The following is a 19,826-nucleotide window of genomic DNA, read 5'->3' as shown; positions in this document are numbered from 1 at the left end:
CCTGGAGGGGAGTAATTGGTATGATGGTATGTTTTTGGACTTCTGTGCGAACCACAGTTGGTCGGTAACTAACACCATGTTGGAACATAGGGATGTCCATAAGTGCACGTGGCACCAGGACACCAGGACTTGATGAAGTCGGTCGACATAAACAGGACTGACTTAAGCGGGTTCCAGTCTTAAAAAATCCTTCCTTGTTTGGCTTGTGTGTCATGTTCATGTTCGGCATTCCCGGTAGAAAGTAAAGAAAGATTTGTTGTTGTCGATTCAGCGTTCATCATGACTCCCACATTCGTATGAAAGCTAATTCAAGGTTAGGACAGGTAGAATTGAAGGAGACACACAGAGAGATAATAATTAGCCATCAGACTACAATGATATTAATGATACAATTAGACCAGGTCTTTGGTTTCCTGTGTGCCAGAAACAGGTTGTGATAGGTGATACCAAGGGACTTCACTAGTGTCAGTCCGATCCTTCTGATGATGCGCTGATCCCTCAAAAGTGGAAGGCTGGCACGCGCTCATTTCCCATGATGCACCTCTTGCCTTTGAGCGCTGACCTTGCTTGGCTGCTCCCTGGTGGCAGGCAGGAGAAGAGATGGAATACATGTTTGAAAGATCAAACCGCTCCGGCCTCACCTGTCTGCAACTCTCAATTCGTTATAAAAGTTGATCACCATCGATTGAGTTCAGCCCTGAGATGAAGCTGTGGACCATTTAAATATACGACACGTGCTAACGGCAGTCATTGCATTTGTGTCAATTGAGTTTTAACCTCTTAAACCTTTGACATTGTACTCAAAAATAACATAAATAACATCTCCAAAGTCGACATCGGGGGTATCCAAAGTGCCGTTTTCAGCCTGCTGCTCATTTCTTATTGGCAAATACAATGAATTATTGATTAATGAGGTATATAATTAGTAGGTATGTCGATATTGGCATAAAAATGACATATGGGATCATATTTTTTCTGCTGATAATGATATCATCGTGGGAGTGGGACCTCGTCAGAGTGCATCATGCTCCGCAAAGCAGCAAGCCGAGTATATCCGTGATCTGGAATTATTTCCAACTGTGGAACAACTATAAAAGTACATACTCACTAAACGTACTGGTGAGTACTTGGTGTGTAATCCAATCCAATCCACTTTATTTATATAGCACATTTTATAAACAGAGTTTCCAAAGTGCTGCACAGACTAATAAAAATAAAAAGTAATAATGCAAAACTAAAAGATCATTTAAGAAATAAAATAGTAAAATAGATATTAAAATATTAAAAACAAGAAACAAAGCAATAAAAGTATAAATAATAAAACCAATTACAATAAAAACAAACTCACTTATCAGACTGCGTCTCTATCAACTATTTCATCAGCTATTATCAATTTTTTGCCATCATTAAGTCTGATGTGAAATGGATAAGGAGTAGGACTGAATAAACTTTGCTTCTTCCTACTCCTTTTTGGACATGCAGAATAGTGAATTGCGTTGTGTGATGCGCTCCACTGTCATTTGTGGGCGTGTCCAAGTCCATTTCCTTCGTGTGTAATGACACAGCACGCTACTACGGTGTGTTCAAGGGTTGCCGAACTTCCTCACAGCTTCTTAAGGGTGATATTAGCGTTTATTTGGGAATTATTCGGGGTCAAAAAGGGAATTTTGAGTAGATGTCAATGGGATTTGGAGAGTGGCAATTAGAAATTCAATTTTTAAAAATCATTTTTTTTTTTTTTTACAATTGAAGTTGAACAATAATGAATTTAGTTTCCCTAATACAGAAACAAAACAACGCTAAAGTCCAATTCCTGCTTGAAAACTTCACCTGAGTCCTCCAGCATGAATAAGAAAAAGTTGGAGCCTGTATTTATTCAGCCATGTTTACTCATGATCATTTTCCCTCCAGGACATGGCTGTAGCTTGTGTGTGTGTGTGTGTGTGTGTGTGTGTGTGTGTGTGTGTGTGTCTCCTCAGCGTGGGCGGTTACCGCAGGGAAGTTTGCTGTGTTGCAAGCGAGGCTTCTTTTTAAGTTCCACTTGTGGTCGGCAGCTTGTTTCTTCGCAGAGATCCACTGCAGGGGTTCAGGAAGGCTTGACAATGCAAGGTTGTCTTATCTATTTTGAATGATATCGCCACAGACTATGAAAGAAGCCAGGTGCCTAGGCCAGAGGGGTTGTAGGACCTCCAGAGTAAGAGAAGGAGCGAGCGAGGAGGGCTGGACCAGGTTTACAAGTTCTTTGGTAGTTGTGAACTTGGGCTGGTGTTGGCAGACAGTTCTCAGTGTGAACACAAAGAAAAGAACGTCTCAAACACAAGTCAACCCGTCACGCCGGACCACAACGTGGTCCATTTGGATTTTCCTCGTAAATTTCTGTCAGATTTCTACAGCTTCCACTTTTCCAGTAAATCTATTCTTCAAATCTCACTCACTGACGAAATGAGTTTGTAGACGTCTCTATAGATCAGGGGTCTCAAACACGCGGCCCGCGGGCCAAATGTGATCCGCAGGACACTAGTTTGAGGCCCCCGCTTTGATATGAAAGTTTAATGTTAGTGCGGCCCGCGCAAGTTTGATATGGATGCTGTATGGTATGATCCTCCCTATCCGTGTGGAAGTGGTACATTTTTGGCTTTTTTTTAAGTTTAAAGGAAATAACTTGAAGGCTACCGTTTAGGTCGCTAGCTCTCTAGTTTGCGAGTTAGCATGTGTCTCAAGACCCTGCAGTTGCGCAATATGTTGTAAATAAAAAGAGTATAAATGTGACTATAGTCGTGTTTTGTCATGTCTACAGGGCTCTAATAATGCTTTGTTCATTTTAATCTGAAAAAAATCATTTGTCTACACACCAACTATATGTGCTTTCTTAAGTTTTTATTATTATTATTATTATATTTATTTATTACTGATTGATTGGTTTTCTTTATTTTTATTTTGTGCAGAAATTTTGTGCAGAAAAATAAAAATGAAGATATTTGAGAACAGTGGAATGTTTTATCAGCGCTTTTATTGTAGAAGATCGGAACCAAAGCACTGAAAAAGTTTGTATATTTTTCTGTTTTTAATAAATGCGTTGTTTTGTTTTTTTTGAAAACCTGATGCGGCCCAGTCTCACCCAGATCCGAGTTCCAGTGGCCCCCAAGTAAATTGAGTTTGAGACCCCTGCGATAGAGAATAATCTCCATTCAACTGAAGGATTGGGTCAATAGCAGAACCTCTGAGAAGCGCCGCTGAGACACAGGAATTGGACTCATGGCCTGGAAATATAAATCTAGAGGAATCTCTGTCAAAGAAGCACGGACAGAATAATTGTTTGCAATGGGAAATCTCAATGGAGTCCTCAGAGCTCATTCGGAGCGCTTTTGAAGTGAGCGCTGACATTGAAGAAACTCAAGGGCGGCGAGGGAACGAGGGGCATTTCAAAAGGAGAGAATGACGGAGCAGAGCGCTCACCTTCGAAATTATAAGAAGTGATTTCAAGAGCGCCGTCAAGTTTTAAACCGAGGTGGGAGGAGGAGGAGGTCCTTAAGAAGAAGAAGAAGAGGAAGACGTGAAATCTCTGTACTTGAGGAGATCATTAAAAATGAAACAAGTTGTGCTTGCAAAGTAGGGGCTTGTCTCGCTTTCTCACCTTCAAATTTATTTGCCCGGTAGAGTTTTGTCTCTGTTGTAAAAAAGCTTCATGCCGATACGTTTTATATCGTTGGCGAACCCGTATACCGTCTTTCCACTTTTACTCTAAAGAGAGTCTGGGGACCTTCCATTCCGTGGATTATTTTCAAGGCATCCTGGCCGAATTGGAGAAAAATTGCGAGAAGATAATCATATCAGAGGATAAATATTTTACAATTATCTCTGTCCCTTTAATAAAAATGAAAGTGTCATTTTTGATCCCACATTCAGCTTAAAGGGATAGTTTGGATTTTTTTTGACATGACGTTGTAGTGCATCAACAGTGACTTACCCCCCACTGGTCGGATTTTTCAGTGATGAGGAACATAGTTCCGGTTAGTTGGTGGACTCCTGTAGTTCAGCTACACACAATAACCCACACAGAAAGCTTTCTAGATCTTCCAGATTCTGTACCTCTGTTACCCCCAGCTCCCCTCCACTGTGATTGGTCACACTCCCATTTCTTACAATTCTTACTCACAGATTGCTCTTCTGACTCTTCAACACAATCAAGTAACGCCGGAAAGGCGTCGGACCTCAGCAACAGTTTGGCTTCACCCGTGTTCACAAAACGGCCCCGTGTGCAGGAGTTGACAGATGAGCATATTTTTCTCTCGCAGGCTGGGAATCAGAAACTCCAACCACTTGTGCCTGATGCTTACCTCTTTAGGCAAGGTAGGGTCGCGGCGGGTGCTGGAGCCTATCCCAGCTGTCTTGGGGCAAGAGGCGGGGTACACCCTGGACTGGTGGCCAGCCAATCACAGGGCACATATAGACAAACAACCATTCACACTCACATTCATACCTATGGACAATTTGGAGTCGCTAATTAACCTAGCATGTTTTTGGAATGTGGGAGGAAACCGGAGTATAACCGGAGAAAACCCACGCATGCACGGGGAGAACATGCAAACTCCACACAGAGATGGCCGAGGGTGGAATCGAACTCGGGTATCCAAGCTGTGAGGCCCGCTTGCAAACCACTTGAACACCACGCAGCCCAGGAAGGTTAACCAAAACTGAAAAATAATAAGTATTTCAGAAAGATCAGTTTCAGGGGCTAAAAAATTGGTCAACAATTCAAAAGTCAAAGCTTTTGGAGGTCGATGAAGCCTTGGCAGTTGGTGCAACTAATTCTAACTCCTTCTTCTTCTGTGGCCATAGTTCCAAGTAAACATGCAAGCGGTGGTTATTCTTTGATTTGTCTTATCAGCCAGTCAGCCAGTCCAAACAGAAACCTGCCACTAAAAAAAAAATGTGTCTTATCAGCCAGTCCAAAGGGCATGCCCATAAATGGTTTCCACTAAATTACCTTAAGGATACAAACAAAACCAAATGTCATGTTACAGAAACCCGCCACTAAAAAAGAAAATTTGTCTTATCAGCCAGTCAGCCAGTCCAAAGGGCATGCCCATAAATGGTTTCCACTATATTACCTTAAGGATACAAACAAAACCAAATGTCATGTTACAGAAACCCGCCACAAAAAAAATTGTCTTATCAGCCAGTCAGCCAGTCCAAAGGGCATGCCCATAAATGGTTTCCACTAAACTACCTTAAGGATACAAACAAAACCAAATGTCATGTTACAGAAACCCGCCACTAAAAAAAATTGTCTTATCAGCCAGTCAGCCAGTCCAAAGGGCATGCCCATAAATGGTTTCCACTAAAATTACCTTAAGGATACAAACAAAACCAAATGTCATGTTACAGAAACCCGCCACTAAAAAAAAATTTGTCTTATCAGCCAGTCAGCCAGTCCAAAGGGCATGCCCATAAATGGTTTCCACTAAATTACCTTAAGGATACAAACAAAACCAAATGTCATGTTACAGAAACCCGCCACTAAAAAAAAATTGTCTTATCAGCCAGTCAGCCAGTCCAAAGGGCATGCCCATAAATGGTTTCCACTAAATGACCTTAAGGATACAAACAAAACCAAATGTCATGTTACAGAAACCCGCCACTAAAAAAAAAAAACCCTACATGGAATACAACCCTAATTAATATCAGAAAAATCACTAGTTTAATCAGCTTGGAGAAGAAAGAAACCCTTTCCGTCAGTTCCATCCACGGCGAGATCATTACGTTAGTTTGAAGGCTGCAGCAGGCATCATCACGGGACACCGAACGAGTAAATAAAACACGCTGCTTCACTTGCCTACAGCGGTTAATAGGGCGGCCTTGCTGATCAAAAGAATATTAGCTTTGATTAATCAATCAATACCCCGGTGGCCTCCGTCCTGTCCATTGATCTGCAACACCATATGGAGGTCAGCGTCGGGCTCGGCGGCATGTGAAACGCTCGGCTGTGTTTTTCACACTGGCCCGCTCAAACGAAAATCCGCCCTCATTGATTTTCCTTTCATTTCCCTCCTTTTGCCTTTTTAAAATCTTCTTCTCTTGCTCACACCGAGCGAAGTTGCAGTGGGAGTTTTAGACGTAAGTCGTAACGCCGGTGAAGGTACCGTTCGTCGGTATTAAACATGCAACGCTCAGACGTTTGGAACGCTGGCGGGGTACAAATACCGTGAATGTGTTCAAGTAGAAATATATGAAATATGCAAACAGAGAACTAACACGCCGCAAACAAAAAATAACATAAGCTGCAAAAACGCAGTTGCAACTCTGACCAGCTTTGCAATTATTAATGCTTTCTTGCAAAATACTATAATAACACTTACTTAAGGTAAGCCCTGATTTATACTTGTACTGCAGGCGGTGCATTTCTTGGAAAAATGTGTCCAAACAGCATTAACATTACTCAAATCACTGAATATGTCTGAGCTCCAAAGTGCAAAGTTTTGGCCAAGCTTTCAATCGTCAAGGTTGCACATTTTTATAATAATACATTTATCATTTTCTAAAGTACAAAATAAGACATTAGCGTATGTGAAAGACTGCAAGCCTGGCTCTTCAATTCAATAAACATATAATACATTTTGATTTTAACCTGACAATCAAAAATAACTGCAGTCTATATGAAAGTATTTGCAATTTGCGTATTTTTTGCAACATTTTTTCAATTTGCGACATGCAGGGAAGGATGTTTCATTAACGCAACACAAGTTTCATTAAATGAAAAGGACGTACAAACAAAAAGAACAGACTACAACAGGGGTCTCAAACACGCGGCCCGCGGGCCAAATGTGGTCCGCAGGACACTAGTTTGAAGCCCCCGCCTTGATATAAAAGTTTAATGTTAGCGCGGCACGTTTGATTAATGTTCATGTTAAAGGTTAAATAACTGTTAATAGTTATCCTCCCTATCCGTGTGGAAGTGGTAAGTTTTTTGGCTATTTAAGTTTAAAGGAAATAACTTGAAGGCTACCGTTTAGCTCGCTAGCTCTCTAGTTTGCGAGTTAGCATGTGTCTCAAGACCCTGCAGTTGCGCAATATGTTGTAAATAAAGAGTATAAATGTGACTATAGTTGTGTTTTAATAATAATAATGCTTTGTTCATTTTAATCTGAAAAAAATCATTTGTCTACCCACCAACTATATGTGGTTTCTTAAGTTTTTATTATTTGCCGTTTTATTATTATTATTATTATTATATTTATTACTGATTGATTGATTTCTAACACATGTACATGTAAATATTACGGAGCTACTACACTTTAGAGGTGATTACTGTGAAGTCAAATAGCAGTAGAGGAAAAAAAACATATACTGTACATTCATTCCTCAGCGGCAGCAAACAGCATGACAAATCCAAAGTGCGATTCATAATGGATAGCGGGGCCATTACTGACACCGTCTCCCCCGCTTTGGCCATTTTTTCTTCATCATAAACTACGTGTGGGGTGCCGGCGCCTCGGAAAGTGTCGTTTTTCACCGCCGCTGAGGGCCAAAGAAACACACTGATGAATTAAACAACGGGAAGACAATCAATCTGAGCAAGACAATTTGTCAGGTGTCAGGGACTTGATCGCTGCCGCGCTGCCGGGTGTTCATCCAAACCGTGCTGAACCCCGTGAATGGGTGGGGGCGGGTGCAACGCAAACACCACCAGCACAATGGAAAAGAACACAGAGCTTTTATCAAACACGTGTCCAAACTTTTTCCAGTACGAGAAAAATGCTACATATTAAAGATGGTCAATATACGCTAAGCTAGCTGAATAAGACATATTAACCTTATGTTATAGATGACAAAGCAAATTAGAATAAGGTTAGGGTACAGTACATCAGCGACATATCGGATTTACAGAATTGGTCTGTTCCCACTGACAGTACGCCCGAGTATTTATATTTTATTTTTTTCAGTATTTAATATATTAGGTGATGATGTAACTCCACACTTGTGCATTTCACTTCAGAGCAATTTTAAGCCATTAAAAGGTTGCAGAAGTGCGTTTCATAAGAGCTTGGCGGGGATCAACTGGATGGTTAAAGACACACATGACAGGAAGGAGGAAGTGAGAGAGCGTGGCGGAGTGTTTTAACGCATACACGTATAGTTATAGTTATATTTGTAAATAAATACAACCCTTTTTGTGTTCTTTATGTCGGTATAGTTGAGTTTTAGTGTCACAAAAATATTTGTGTTATAAAGTGTTGTCTCCCTGTTTTAGTCGGAAACTGATATTTTCCTGAAACTTACCTATGTTCTACTGATGATGAAACAGTAAAAACATTTTTTTTTCTGGTCAAAGACTGAAAGTCTAATCTCGAACACATTGACAGATCAGTCCAAATCATGTAAAATAGCTTGGACTAATGGCTGGGATCGAATGAGTTCATCATTCAGTCTATATTTAGAGAACCAATGAAATGACTCCTAATCTAAAGACATGGTCAGAAGCTGGAGAAGCCACCGTCTTGGATCTTTACTCCAGTATTGGCCCAGCCAGTGAGCGCTAGCTACCTAATTATTTTATGCTGCCGAAGACACCGAAGACACCGAAGAGACCGAATAGACCGAATAGACCCTACCTGCCGATGATCACTAAGGAGAAGTTAATAGGCTTTGGCAAATGGAAGACAGTTTTTTGGCCTACATTTAAGAAGAATTTCAGTTTATTTCCAGATCTATCAACTAGTTTCAGGATACAGTTTGTTCACTTTAGACTCATTCATACTTTTGAATATTTCACTATTTATTGTTTGATAAGTATACGTACCATAGTATTGGTATAAGAAATACAATGAAAGGGTCAACTAATCCATTAAATTGAACCTATGAACTGGAACAATGTGACTGTGAAACTGTGTGTGTGTGTGTGTGTGTGTGCGCGCGCGATAGGGATCTGAGTAGATGGCCCAGGAAATCAATCAAGCAAGTTCCAGCCACCACGCCTCCTTCTTATCAAGTGGCAGTGTGCTGACCAATGGTTCAGATTTGAGATGATCTACATGCCTTTATGTAAGTGGGACTAATCCATCAAGTGCTGGGCCGTGGAGGCTCACTCAATCATGGCTGTGAGAGTCCACACCTCACACAAAGGTTTGGAGGTTTTGTTTATTTATTTTATAGAGGTAAAAAAAAATGATGGAAAAACAATTTAAAAGTTTGCATCATTTATTTAAGATATAAATTATATATATATACACACAGCCGACCTTTGTTTATCACGGTTATTTCGTTCCATACCCGACTGTGATAAATTAATTTTTGCAAAGTAGGATTCAATATTAATAAATTGAATATTTTTGTCGTAGAGTCCTGTAGACATGAAATAACACCCCTATAGTATCCTTTACACTCCTATTATTCTTTGTTTACACAACCACGGCTTTAAGCACAGCATGCTAGCCAGCAAGCTAGTTAGCCTCCAGTATATTTATTCCGAATTTAGCAAAGGGTTTCAAGGGGAAAAAGGACAAAGTAAAAAAACAAACATTTACCACTTCCACATTGAATGGGAGGGGAACTAATGTCGGATGTGCCATGGTGGACTACTTGCAGTATGATTATTTACAGTAATGTTTTGCGTAATTACTGGCACTTAGTGACCAGAATACATTGTAAAACTTTCAATATTTTTGGATTAATAATAATAATAATAATAATAGGTCATTGTCAACTCCCAGATAGCAATAATTTATTAAGTCATTTTTGGAAGGGACAACAGTAAATAACACATACCTTTTTTCCTTTTATTTTTATAATTGTATTTTTAATAATTTATGTTTTTCATATTTTTCCAAATGTAGTCCTGACGATTAATTTCATTACAAGAGGGGTGTTTTAAATGAACTGCCAAGTTTTTCATTTTTTTAATCATTAAATCTGGTTACAAAAAAGGATAAGCAGTTATAATTAAATTCATATACTGTTAGCTTTTATTTTTATTTTATTTTTTTTTCCAAAAGGCATAGATTTTTCCTATTAAAAAAATACATCTCCACATCGCCTTTGCGATCAAGCCAAACGACCCACCATCCCTTAATGCAGCATGGCCTCATTCCCAGCCCTTTCCCTCCTCCTGCAGCATTCAAACGGTTCCCTTGTGTTTTTCCATCAAATCCTGCATTTCTCTCACAAAAAGCTCCCATCACCCCCCCCCCTCCATAATTAATTCGCTCATTTATACTCACTTTCAGTCAAGGTCAAGCCTTGTGATAGCTTAATTAAAAAAGAAAAGGGAGAAGAAAGTTTTTGTCTTCAAATGATTCCTCAATTTTGTGAGCTGTTCAATCAGATCTTTTAAACTCACTTAACCCCTCGTGAATCCTCTCAGTTGGCTCAGCGTCCTGCTAATGAAATTAAGAAGACGTAGCCTCCATATCGGATTCAGCGCACATCGCTGGGGGGAATGTCGGAAGACTGACGAGCACCCGGAGAAATGTGCAGGAAAGTTTGAAACGAAAGGATGCGATCGGAAAAGTATTTGATCCCCCACCGGTTGTGTGACTTATGTCCAGATCTTACTGTATTGTGTACAGTATCTCTTATTTGACAGATTATGACAATGATGATTATGTTCATACTTCGGCACAATACTGGCCTCCTTTGCTTGTACGGACATCTCGGAGATCTCGCTCTTGTCAAACCCGTTTAAAAAACCTGACGTCATCTCCAGACTGGCTGAACGTGACCATGGAAGACCAGAACTGGTCATAAACGGACGTATCCTGCATGAACAGTTTTGACTTTATCGATATCGAATGTTTAAAAAAAGTCAACTACAATTTGGTGTCAATCCAAACAAATGATCAACATACTATCTAATACTGTGTATTCCTACATTTAAGCAGTTTTATGTTTCTGTTTTAAATATTATGTAGAGAAGTAAACCAGCATGACAACAGCTAAAGAAGCTTAGCACCTTGACTTCACTTGTATTTTATTTTCACTTAACTCTATATTAGGAATGTCCATTCATTCATTGATTGGGGCGAGAGGCGGGGTACACCCTGGACTGGTGGCCAGCCAATCACAGGGCACATATAGACAAACAACCATTCACACTCACATTCATACCTATGGACAATTTGGAGTGGCTAATTAACCTAGCATGTTTTTGGAATGTGGGAGGAAACCGGAGTACCCGGAGAAAAGCCACGCATGCACGGGGAGAACATGCAAACTCCACACAGAGATGGCGGAGGGTGGGGAAAGACAAAATAAGAAGCCAAGAAGTTACCACTTCCACACAAAAAAGGAGAACTCATTCATTCATTTTCTACCGCTTATCCTCACGAGGGTCGCATGGGGTGCTGGAGCCTATCCCAATTGTCTTCGGGCAAGAGGCGGGGTACACCCTGGACTGGTGGCCAACCAATCACAGGGCACATATAGACAAACAACCATTCACACTCACATTCATACCTATGGACAATTTGGAGTCGCTAATTAACCTAGCATGTTTTTGGAATGTGGGAGGAAACCGGAGTACCCGGAGAAAACCCACGCATGCACGGGGAGAACATGCAAACTCCACACAGAGATGGCCGAGGGTGGAATTGAACCCTGGTCTCCTAGCTGTGAGGTCTGCGCGCTAACCACTCGTCCGCCGTGCCGCTATTAGGAATGTTATTTTAGATAAATTGACTATACAGTTAACAGTTTGGTGGGAATCACCATGGAAGTCAACCAGCATCGTGGAGCAGGTTGCGTTCGAGGTCCTGGTGCTGCTTCATGTTAGCTCATTGTACTAAGACCCCCATCCGAGGAGCTTTAAGGTTAAAAAGTACTGTTTTTTTGTGAAGTGTGCTACTTGAAGGGGACTGAGGCTTGACTTCCTGATGGGTCTTTTGGAACATCTCCAGAGCTTCAAGCCATCGGAAGCTCGTAGTAGGCCGCATACTGTCCGGTCACATGATGATAAATCTGGCCCAACGACAGCACGTTCATAATTATTAGCATGACATCGTGAACCGTGTCTAATATTTTGGCGACATGAGAAAGTCCGAGCTGCGTTCCCACCTGTCTCTCGATATCAGCCAGCAGACTGCTGGCTCCCAAGCGGAAGAGGTGAGGAGATAGCCAATCATTGCCCAGCTCCTCCTTCATTAGCATAAGCCACACCAAGGACTCCTTCGCTGTTCGGATGCCCCCCGCAGGCTTGAAGCCCACCTGAGGAAACGCATACGAAGGCCTGCTGATTAACTAACTTGGAGCGATTAATCTCAACCATTATTAGTCTAAATATCCAAAAGTAAGGTTTTATCATCAGTTTGAGCAGTAGTAAAGAGTGCTAGTGACCCTGTGGCACTGAAGCACTGAAGTCACTCTTCAATACAAGAGGAGATTTTAACATTCATTTTAAGAAAAGTACAATGAATAAATATGATTAGCAAAAACAAGATTTTTTTTTTATGTTTACTGACCCAAATAATGACGCTAAACCAGGGGTGGGCAAACTTTTTGACTCGCGGGCCGCATTGATATGACAAAATTTACAGGGGGGGGGGCAGACTATATATTTTACACGTAACAGTCCACCTGGTGTTATTGTATCTGTAAAATTGTCATGCAATCTGCTATTATTATTTATTATTTTATATTTATATTTAAATATTTTAAAAATAATAAAATATGATAATAATTACTATTATTAGTCATTTTAATTATTATATTATTATTATGTAAAATATGCAAATATAACAATAATATTATATCTAATTAATATAATAATTAGCAATAATATAATAATTATAATAATCATAATAGTTCTAATATTAATTATAATAATCTAATAATCTAATAATAATAATAATTATTATATTATTATTATTATGTGCTTGTGTCCCTTTTTTCAGGAGCACTTTGTAAACAACATACCATGTCAAAAAACGAAATTGATAAAACCATCAAAAGGTTGGCTCAGGCCATGATGCCAGCTTGTATGTTGACTTTAAATGAAATACTTTGGAAAGATTGGGCGGGCCGTATTCAAACACTTGGCGGGCCGGATGTGGCCCCCGGGCCGTAGTTTGCCCACCCCTGCGCTAAACAATATTACTGTCAATATTTGTCATTATTTGCACTAAGACCCATTCATCATTGCACTAAAATGAATATATCTGCAATATGTCTGCTCCTGTGCAATATTATGTGTATATCTTGGATATATCTTGGATATATCTTGGATATATCTTGGATATATCTTGGATATATCTTGTTCAACTGTCTTTTTTTACTCTACTTTTTGTATACTTTTTAACTTGACTATTGCACTGAAAGGAGAAGCTTTCCAATCTTGTTGTACATTTTGTATAATGACAATAAAGGCCATTCCATTCTATTTTATAAGACCAAATAAACCACTGTTATGGAATACATCATAATAATAATAATAATAATATGTGTATTGAATCGTTCATCATAAAGAGACTAAATATTAGGAGTGAGACTTACCTTGTGGCCCGTACACAGGAAGTAGTCACGTATGGCCCTCACCATCACTATGGCGACGGGGTAGGTAGCATTGACCGATTCCTTTCCTGTGGATGTCTTGATGAAGTCGGAGCCTGGAAGAAATGAACATAAGAAGTTTACGTACATTTATCAGGGGCATGATGATGAAAGTTATGGATTTTAACTTTGGCAATCAAGGCTTTCCATTTTTCCCTTTTTCTGACCTATAAATGTTGTTAGAATGTTGTATTCTCACGTTAAACGATGCCAAAGTTTCAGATAATGAGGTTTGGGTATTTGGAAGTGAGCCCTGAAAGAAGTTTGGGATGGCTCAAAATGCTCGGTTTCAGAAGGCGTGGTATAACTACCGCTTTGTGATGTCACAGAGGGGCGGACTTCCTTATATGGGCGTAGCTGGAAGAAACAGATTTTAATCTGTCAGCGGCATTTCACAATCGACAGTTTTGTGAACATGGGCCGGTATGCAGTTGGACGAGCCGACAAAGTTGCTGAAGCCTGACGCTTTTCCAACGCTACTTGTTCGTGTGGACGAGTCAGAAGATCAAGCAGTAAGTAGCAATGTATCAGTGTGCTAACTGTGTTTACTTTGTGTAAGTTGCTAACTGCCATTTCCAACACCAATCGGTGGCTCCACACAAGTTCTTTAAAAACTGGTAGTCCCGCAAAAAATATCATACGTTACCGATGATGTCGAAATGCTAAAATGCTAAAGCTACTTACCATTGAGAGATATCTTGAAGTAGCCTGATTTATATAAAAACTTGGGACTGTCCAGTCTCTACTTCCAGATTGGATTCGGGATCCAACCCATATGGTTGTATGTTAAAAGCCGACATTTTAAAAAGATAAATCACTGTTTATTATCAACTCCTATACAGTTTATGAACTCCTATAAAGTTGGGTTCACAAGTCCTGGGGACCGGAAGTCCTGTGACCAACCACAGCTGAGTGGGTGTGACTGGAGGCGGGCCATGGGAACGGGAAACATGAAATCCAAAGAAATACAGCTGAATAGGTGCAGTTTCTGGAAGTACTAGAAAGCTTTCTGTGCTGGTTATTGTGTGTACAAAATCAATACAAATGAGCATAGGTCTCCTTTAAATGACACAAAAGTTGCTTCTCATAACAAAACGTCTCTCAGAGTGTAGTTTCCTGCTGATGGTCGGACGCCCAAATGATGGCTGTTGCAGCAGTTTTGAGGCATGTTTATTTATTACATTGACGCTGCATCGCAGCCCTTTGCATCTCGTCGCTCTCAACGATTCGATTGTGTCCTCAACATGAATTAGCATGATAGAATTTAAATCTGTATAAATAAATCACAAAGGGCCAAAAACCGATACGGAAATAATTTCTACCATGAATGGAAGTGCACTTTCGATGTGTGACCTTAAGTCTTCCGCTCGTCAGCACACAGTTCTATTCCCGATTGGGTGCTCTAGAGCCTATATATAGGTGGACATAGAGCCTATATATAGATGGACAGTGGACTCTCAGGCCTGCTTAGACCAGAACAGATGTTGCTGCTGATGGCTAACAAGAGGACAGCTGTACGCTCATCAATAAAAAGCTTCATTTTTCCTTCTTTCCTTCACGGCCAATTATCAGCTTTCCTGATAAAAATAGAAGATGAAAGTCCGTTCTTTTAATAGATTACCCACAAACCCCTCACATCAGCCCTCCTGTCTCCCTGGTGTATAATGACTGTTCATTATGGAACAGAACAAGATGAACATTTTCCAGTTCATTAAAGACATGTGCTATGAATTTTTCCCAGTCAGGTCTTTTTTTTTTTTAGCCTCAAACTGGCATAATCCTTAAGATTCGTTATGGGGTGTCTTAATTACCAGATAATGGATAACGGTTATTAAATACGGGTGGCGGTAATGAAGCTCAATTCATTTGTGTGGGGGTGGGGGGGAATAGCTCGCGTCAGAGATTAATAGATGAAATTATCATTCAATTTCAGGAATCTCATCCGCAATTCATAGGAACAAGAGGAGATTAAGAAGTGAGAGTGGCGACAAAAGCAATGCATTTTAATAACGATCTCTATCAGAGCCCCTGACAATTTGGTTGGTAATCAGCTTATTATGTGACGGCCAGTTAAGCGCTGAAAGCCCGTGTGTGTCTATTTAGCAGCATATGGAAACGCAACAGGCCGCAGCGGTTAGCGTCTTGGCTACGTAGTGAGGAAAACTGGAGGATCGAGGTTTTTTCGTGCATGGGTTTCCTCCGGGTACTTCCTCCCACATTCCAAAAACATGCATGTAGGTTAACTGGCAAGTCGTGAAAGGTCGTTTGTCTACACGTGCCCTGTGATTGGTTGGTGACCAGTCCAGGGTGTACGCCGCCTCCCGCCCAACATTTTTTCTGGATCTGTTGGGGCACAAACTCACTTGCCCCTATGACTTTGGTGTCCTAGGTGTGGTCCGTGACACGTCGTACAAATAGGAATTTAACAAGAACAAAATAAAAAAAACAACAACAGCAACAAAAACTGAATAATCAGCAGTCATTTTACAAGAATAAAGTGAAAATATTTAGAGAAAAAAAATCATAATTTTATGATAACTTTGTAATATTATGAGGTAAAATAATGTCATGTTTTGTCAAGTCTTAATGTTATGAACAAAACAAACCAACAATATCAGAAAATAAATTTTAAAAATAAAAATAAATGAGTAAAATTAGATTGCGGAAAAGGTTTAGCCAAAATACTATGAGGATGCAGTCATAATTACGGGAAGAAAATTTACAAGAAGACAGCAGAAATGAAATAAAAACAGCTCTAATTTTAGCTGAGATTACATTAAAATATTAAGAGGAAAAAATCCCGGTTTTACGATATAAACTGGTAGTATTATGAGGAAAAATAATGTAATTTTATTAGCAGGGACTTGAAATATTAAAGAAAAATATATATTTTTTAAGTCGTAATATTCTGAAAAACAAACAAAAGAAAATAAAGGTGTACTTTGTGGAAATTTGGGTTGGGAAAAACTTATATAAAGTCATAATATTATGTGGAAAAAATCATAATAATGTAAAAATAAAATTCCCAAGATTATTTGAGAAGAAAGTTTCATTTCTTTTTTTTATAAAAAAAAACAACAGCAAAAAAGGGAAAAAAGACTGAAGTTCGTACTATTAATAAGTACGTTTTTTTTTACTTGGATCACCTACATTTACAAAATATCAAAGCGGCCCTTGCATCCCTTCATTTTTCCGTATGTGGCCCTTGGTGGAAAAGGTTTGGACACCCCTAATTATGGTGATAGTTTGAGGACAGTTCCGATGGAAAACAACTGGAGGTGAACCGTGAACCAGATTGCTTAATAACCTTCCTAATGTGGCGTGGTGTGTGTGCAGAATGAAAATATATGCAAATATGTCAAAGCAGACTGTTTTGGTTTTGGTGCGACTGACCGGCCATCATGGAGACCAGACTGGCCTTGTAGACGTTGGTGAAGGTGCCCAGCTCTCCGATCGCCAGGATGGTCTTCATGTGGGCGTCGCCACAGGCCTCTCGAAACTGGCGGATCTCATCATACATGGCTGTGGATGGGTACAAATACACAACTCTGTGACAAAAGAAATCCACTGTATTTGCTCTTAAGTACGTTTGCGTGAGCACACCCGACCTTCCCACTGTCCCGTTAGGGCCAGAGTCCTGTTGATGACAATGTCGATTTCGGTTGCGCCGTCTGCAACGGCCATGCGGACTTCCTGCAGGCGGGTCTCCAGTGGCGTCTGACCAGCCGGGAAACCAGTAGCCACTGGAAGGGAAAATGTTATTATAATAGTCTTTTTCACATCATCATCATCATTTATCTTAATGTTCTTAGGTTTTCTTACCCGATGCCACCGGCAGATTGGAGTTCGCAGCTTTTAGTGATTTGACAGCGTCCACAACACGTGACGGATACACGCACACTGCAGCGGTTGTCAAGCCTAAGAGACACAACATGAACAACAGTGGAGTGAAGGACACACTGAGTGATCTAAACTGGTCTGTGTCGCCCCCTGTGGGGCCAAAACCGAACTGTTAAAAGGTATAAAAATAAACTGGGTGGCCCAAAAGTCTCAATTGAAACAAATAATTATATTTTTGAAGTATTTTTTAAACTAATGTTTTAATTAAATATAAATAGTACATTAAATATTTTAAAAAAACATTTCATGAGGAATACATACAATATGCAAAAAATTATTATTCAAAATTAAATTAAATTAAAATTGCTTAAAGAAATGTAATCATTTTCAAAATAAAGACTACTAAATAAATAAAAATAGAGAATAATAATATAATTTTTAAATGTATTAACATTAATACATTAAATTATAACGATATTTTACGACACCAGAAAAATCCCTAAAAATATAAACTACATTAAAGCCTGTAATATGCCACTCAAAGTTATTAAACACATTTGATTCAGTGTTACACCTTAAGAAAGAATTACAGGCATACGGTATACTGTTACACAACATCACATCTTGTCAGAGTATCTTCCTGCTGGAAAATGTTGAGCGAATTGAGTTGTGAGACAGCACCCTCTGCTGGATTCATAGCTCCAGCGCACCATCAAACCTTTCTTTCTATTTAAGATATCAATGGCTTCAAATGCAGTGAAACAGCCGCAGACCTTTATCATGCATATCCATCCTCTTCAGCAAGTCATACTGGACAGGCTGGATGGCTTTCATGCACAACCGATGGACGTTGGATGGAGTATCATCTCCTGCTAGAGTCGTCAGGTCAATACACGTGACAGCCTTCAGCAACCAGGCGGCCTGAAAAAAAAAACCCAAACAAATTTGGATTTGTTGTTCAAATTTGAAGGAAAACATTAGGTGTTACGGTAATAATGCAAACTCCGACTCACAAACCCTGCAAAGGTAGTTGTACCTGCCACTGCTTCTTTGGTATCTTCTGTCCTTGGATGTGCTGGGCTCTCCTTAGCACAGCTTGTGTGTTCACTCTCACTTTGGAGATCCACTCCAGGTCTGATGCACATATGCAATCAGGAAGAGAAAGAGGTCACACAGAGGTCTCTTTTTTTTTTTTTTACCTCAAGTGTGTTCTTGTTTTTTTCTGAAAAAAAATGAAATGTTGCTGCCAAATATTGGCCCACCTCAGAGCTAAGGAATATCAACAATCATAATATTTCAGGCAGACTGACTCCTTAAAGTGGAAAAAAGTAATAATAATAACAGCAAATACTCAATGAATGCATTTTATGTCACTCATAGGTTGTTTTTTTTATTTATAATTTAAAGTGAAGTAAAGTTAGGTCAACTAAAAGGAGACTAGAAGGAAGGTATTCCATTTGTGTGCATTGTTGTCAGCTGAGTACAGTTGCTGTCATGCCTTTTTAATTCCATGGTCACGGGTGTCGCCATGCTTTCTACCAAACTTTGCTCTCACTTTGCATTAATTTCAACAAACAACAATATCCTTGAAGAATATACAGTGATGTGATGCATTCTGGACTGGGTCACGTGGTTTAATTCCTGTGTTTAAAAGGTCAACTACCTCTAAAATGTTACTGATTAAGCAGGTAGAACGTCAGATGGCGACCTTGAGAAGATACAGTTCGACAACACACATTAGAAAACAAACAAGATTGCAAAGTAACACATATATTACCTAAATTAATTGTACCGCATTTTTGCTAAATACATATGGCGACACGTGACATGAATTCATGCAAGTTTAGTTGAGCTTTAGCATGCTAACACTTACCGAGCGTGGTGCCGGGGTTTCTTGCGGACATAATAAAAGAGATTAAATGTGTTTTGAGTGAAAATATTCTTTGTTTTTACAGCAGCCGACCCACACCGACTGGATCTGTCACCGCTTCCTGGGTTTCGGTGTGTACAGGATGTGGAGGTCCTTCAAAGTAAAACGCATGAGATCGGATTTCCTGTTCAGTCAGCTTCGACTTCCGGTAAGCGTCGAGGTAAATTGTTTGCAAATAACACCTAATTGGACGGTGTGATATGTTGTGTTATGTTTTAAATGATCGTAAACTGTTTGATTTCACACACTATTTAAGGATGGTAAGTGTTCCTTACCATTTGGGACGTTGTGAGTGCAAAATCCGGGTACTGACCGTGATTCTCAGTGTTACCGTACAGTATTTTATGCACTCAAAGGCTAAATATATGTAAGGAAGTACGCAAATTGAGACATTGAAAGAAATGTTTGTAATCTTTCTGTGTTCCCGAGTACTGTATTTTGCCGTACTTTTCACTGTTTACACACTTTACGCCCTCACAGGTTTAAGTACGGAAGTACTTAAGTACGGAAGTGCGCC

The 19,826-nt window shown here is 39.7% G+C and overlaps 1 protein-coding gene across 1 annotated transcript; it reads right to left on the bottom strand.

Annotated features, from left to right (window-relative positions):
* Positions 1-5,237: 5,237 nt before the first annotated feature.
* On the bottom strand, positions 5,238-19,400 carry dera (deoxyribose-phosphate aldolase (putative)). The gene is made up of 9 exons (XM_058066594.2): positions 19,253-19,400; positions 18,416-18,513; positions 18,153-18,300; positions 17,362-17,457; positions 17,148-17,282; positions 16,933-17,061; positions 13,483-13,595; positions 12,049-12,198; positions 5,238-11,952 (listed from the first exon to the last, which is right to left on the bottom strand). The coding sequence occupies exons 1-9, from the start codon at positions 19,281-19,283 to the stop codon at positions 11,896-11,898; spliced, it is 957 nt and encodes a 318-aa protein (XP_057922577.2). The 5' UTR covers positions 19,284-19,400; the 3' UTR covers positions 5,238-11,895.
* Positions 19,401-19,826: the final 426 nt, after the last annotated feature.

The sequence above is a fragment of the Doryrhamphus excisus genome, linkage group LG2 (assembly GCF_037039965.1).
Source record: "Doryrhamphus excisus strain RoL-2023G ecotype Guam linkage group LG2, RoL_Dexc_Guam_v1.1, whole genome shotgun sequence".
Classification (NCBI taxonomy): domain Eukaryota; kingdom Metazoa; phylum Chordata; class Actinopteri; order Syngnathiformes; family Syngnathidae; genus Doryrhamphus; species Doryrhamphus excisus.
Note: the sequence above shows the minus strand (reverse complement) of the source record. Positions and strands in the feature narration are given on the sequence as shown.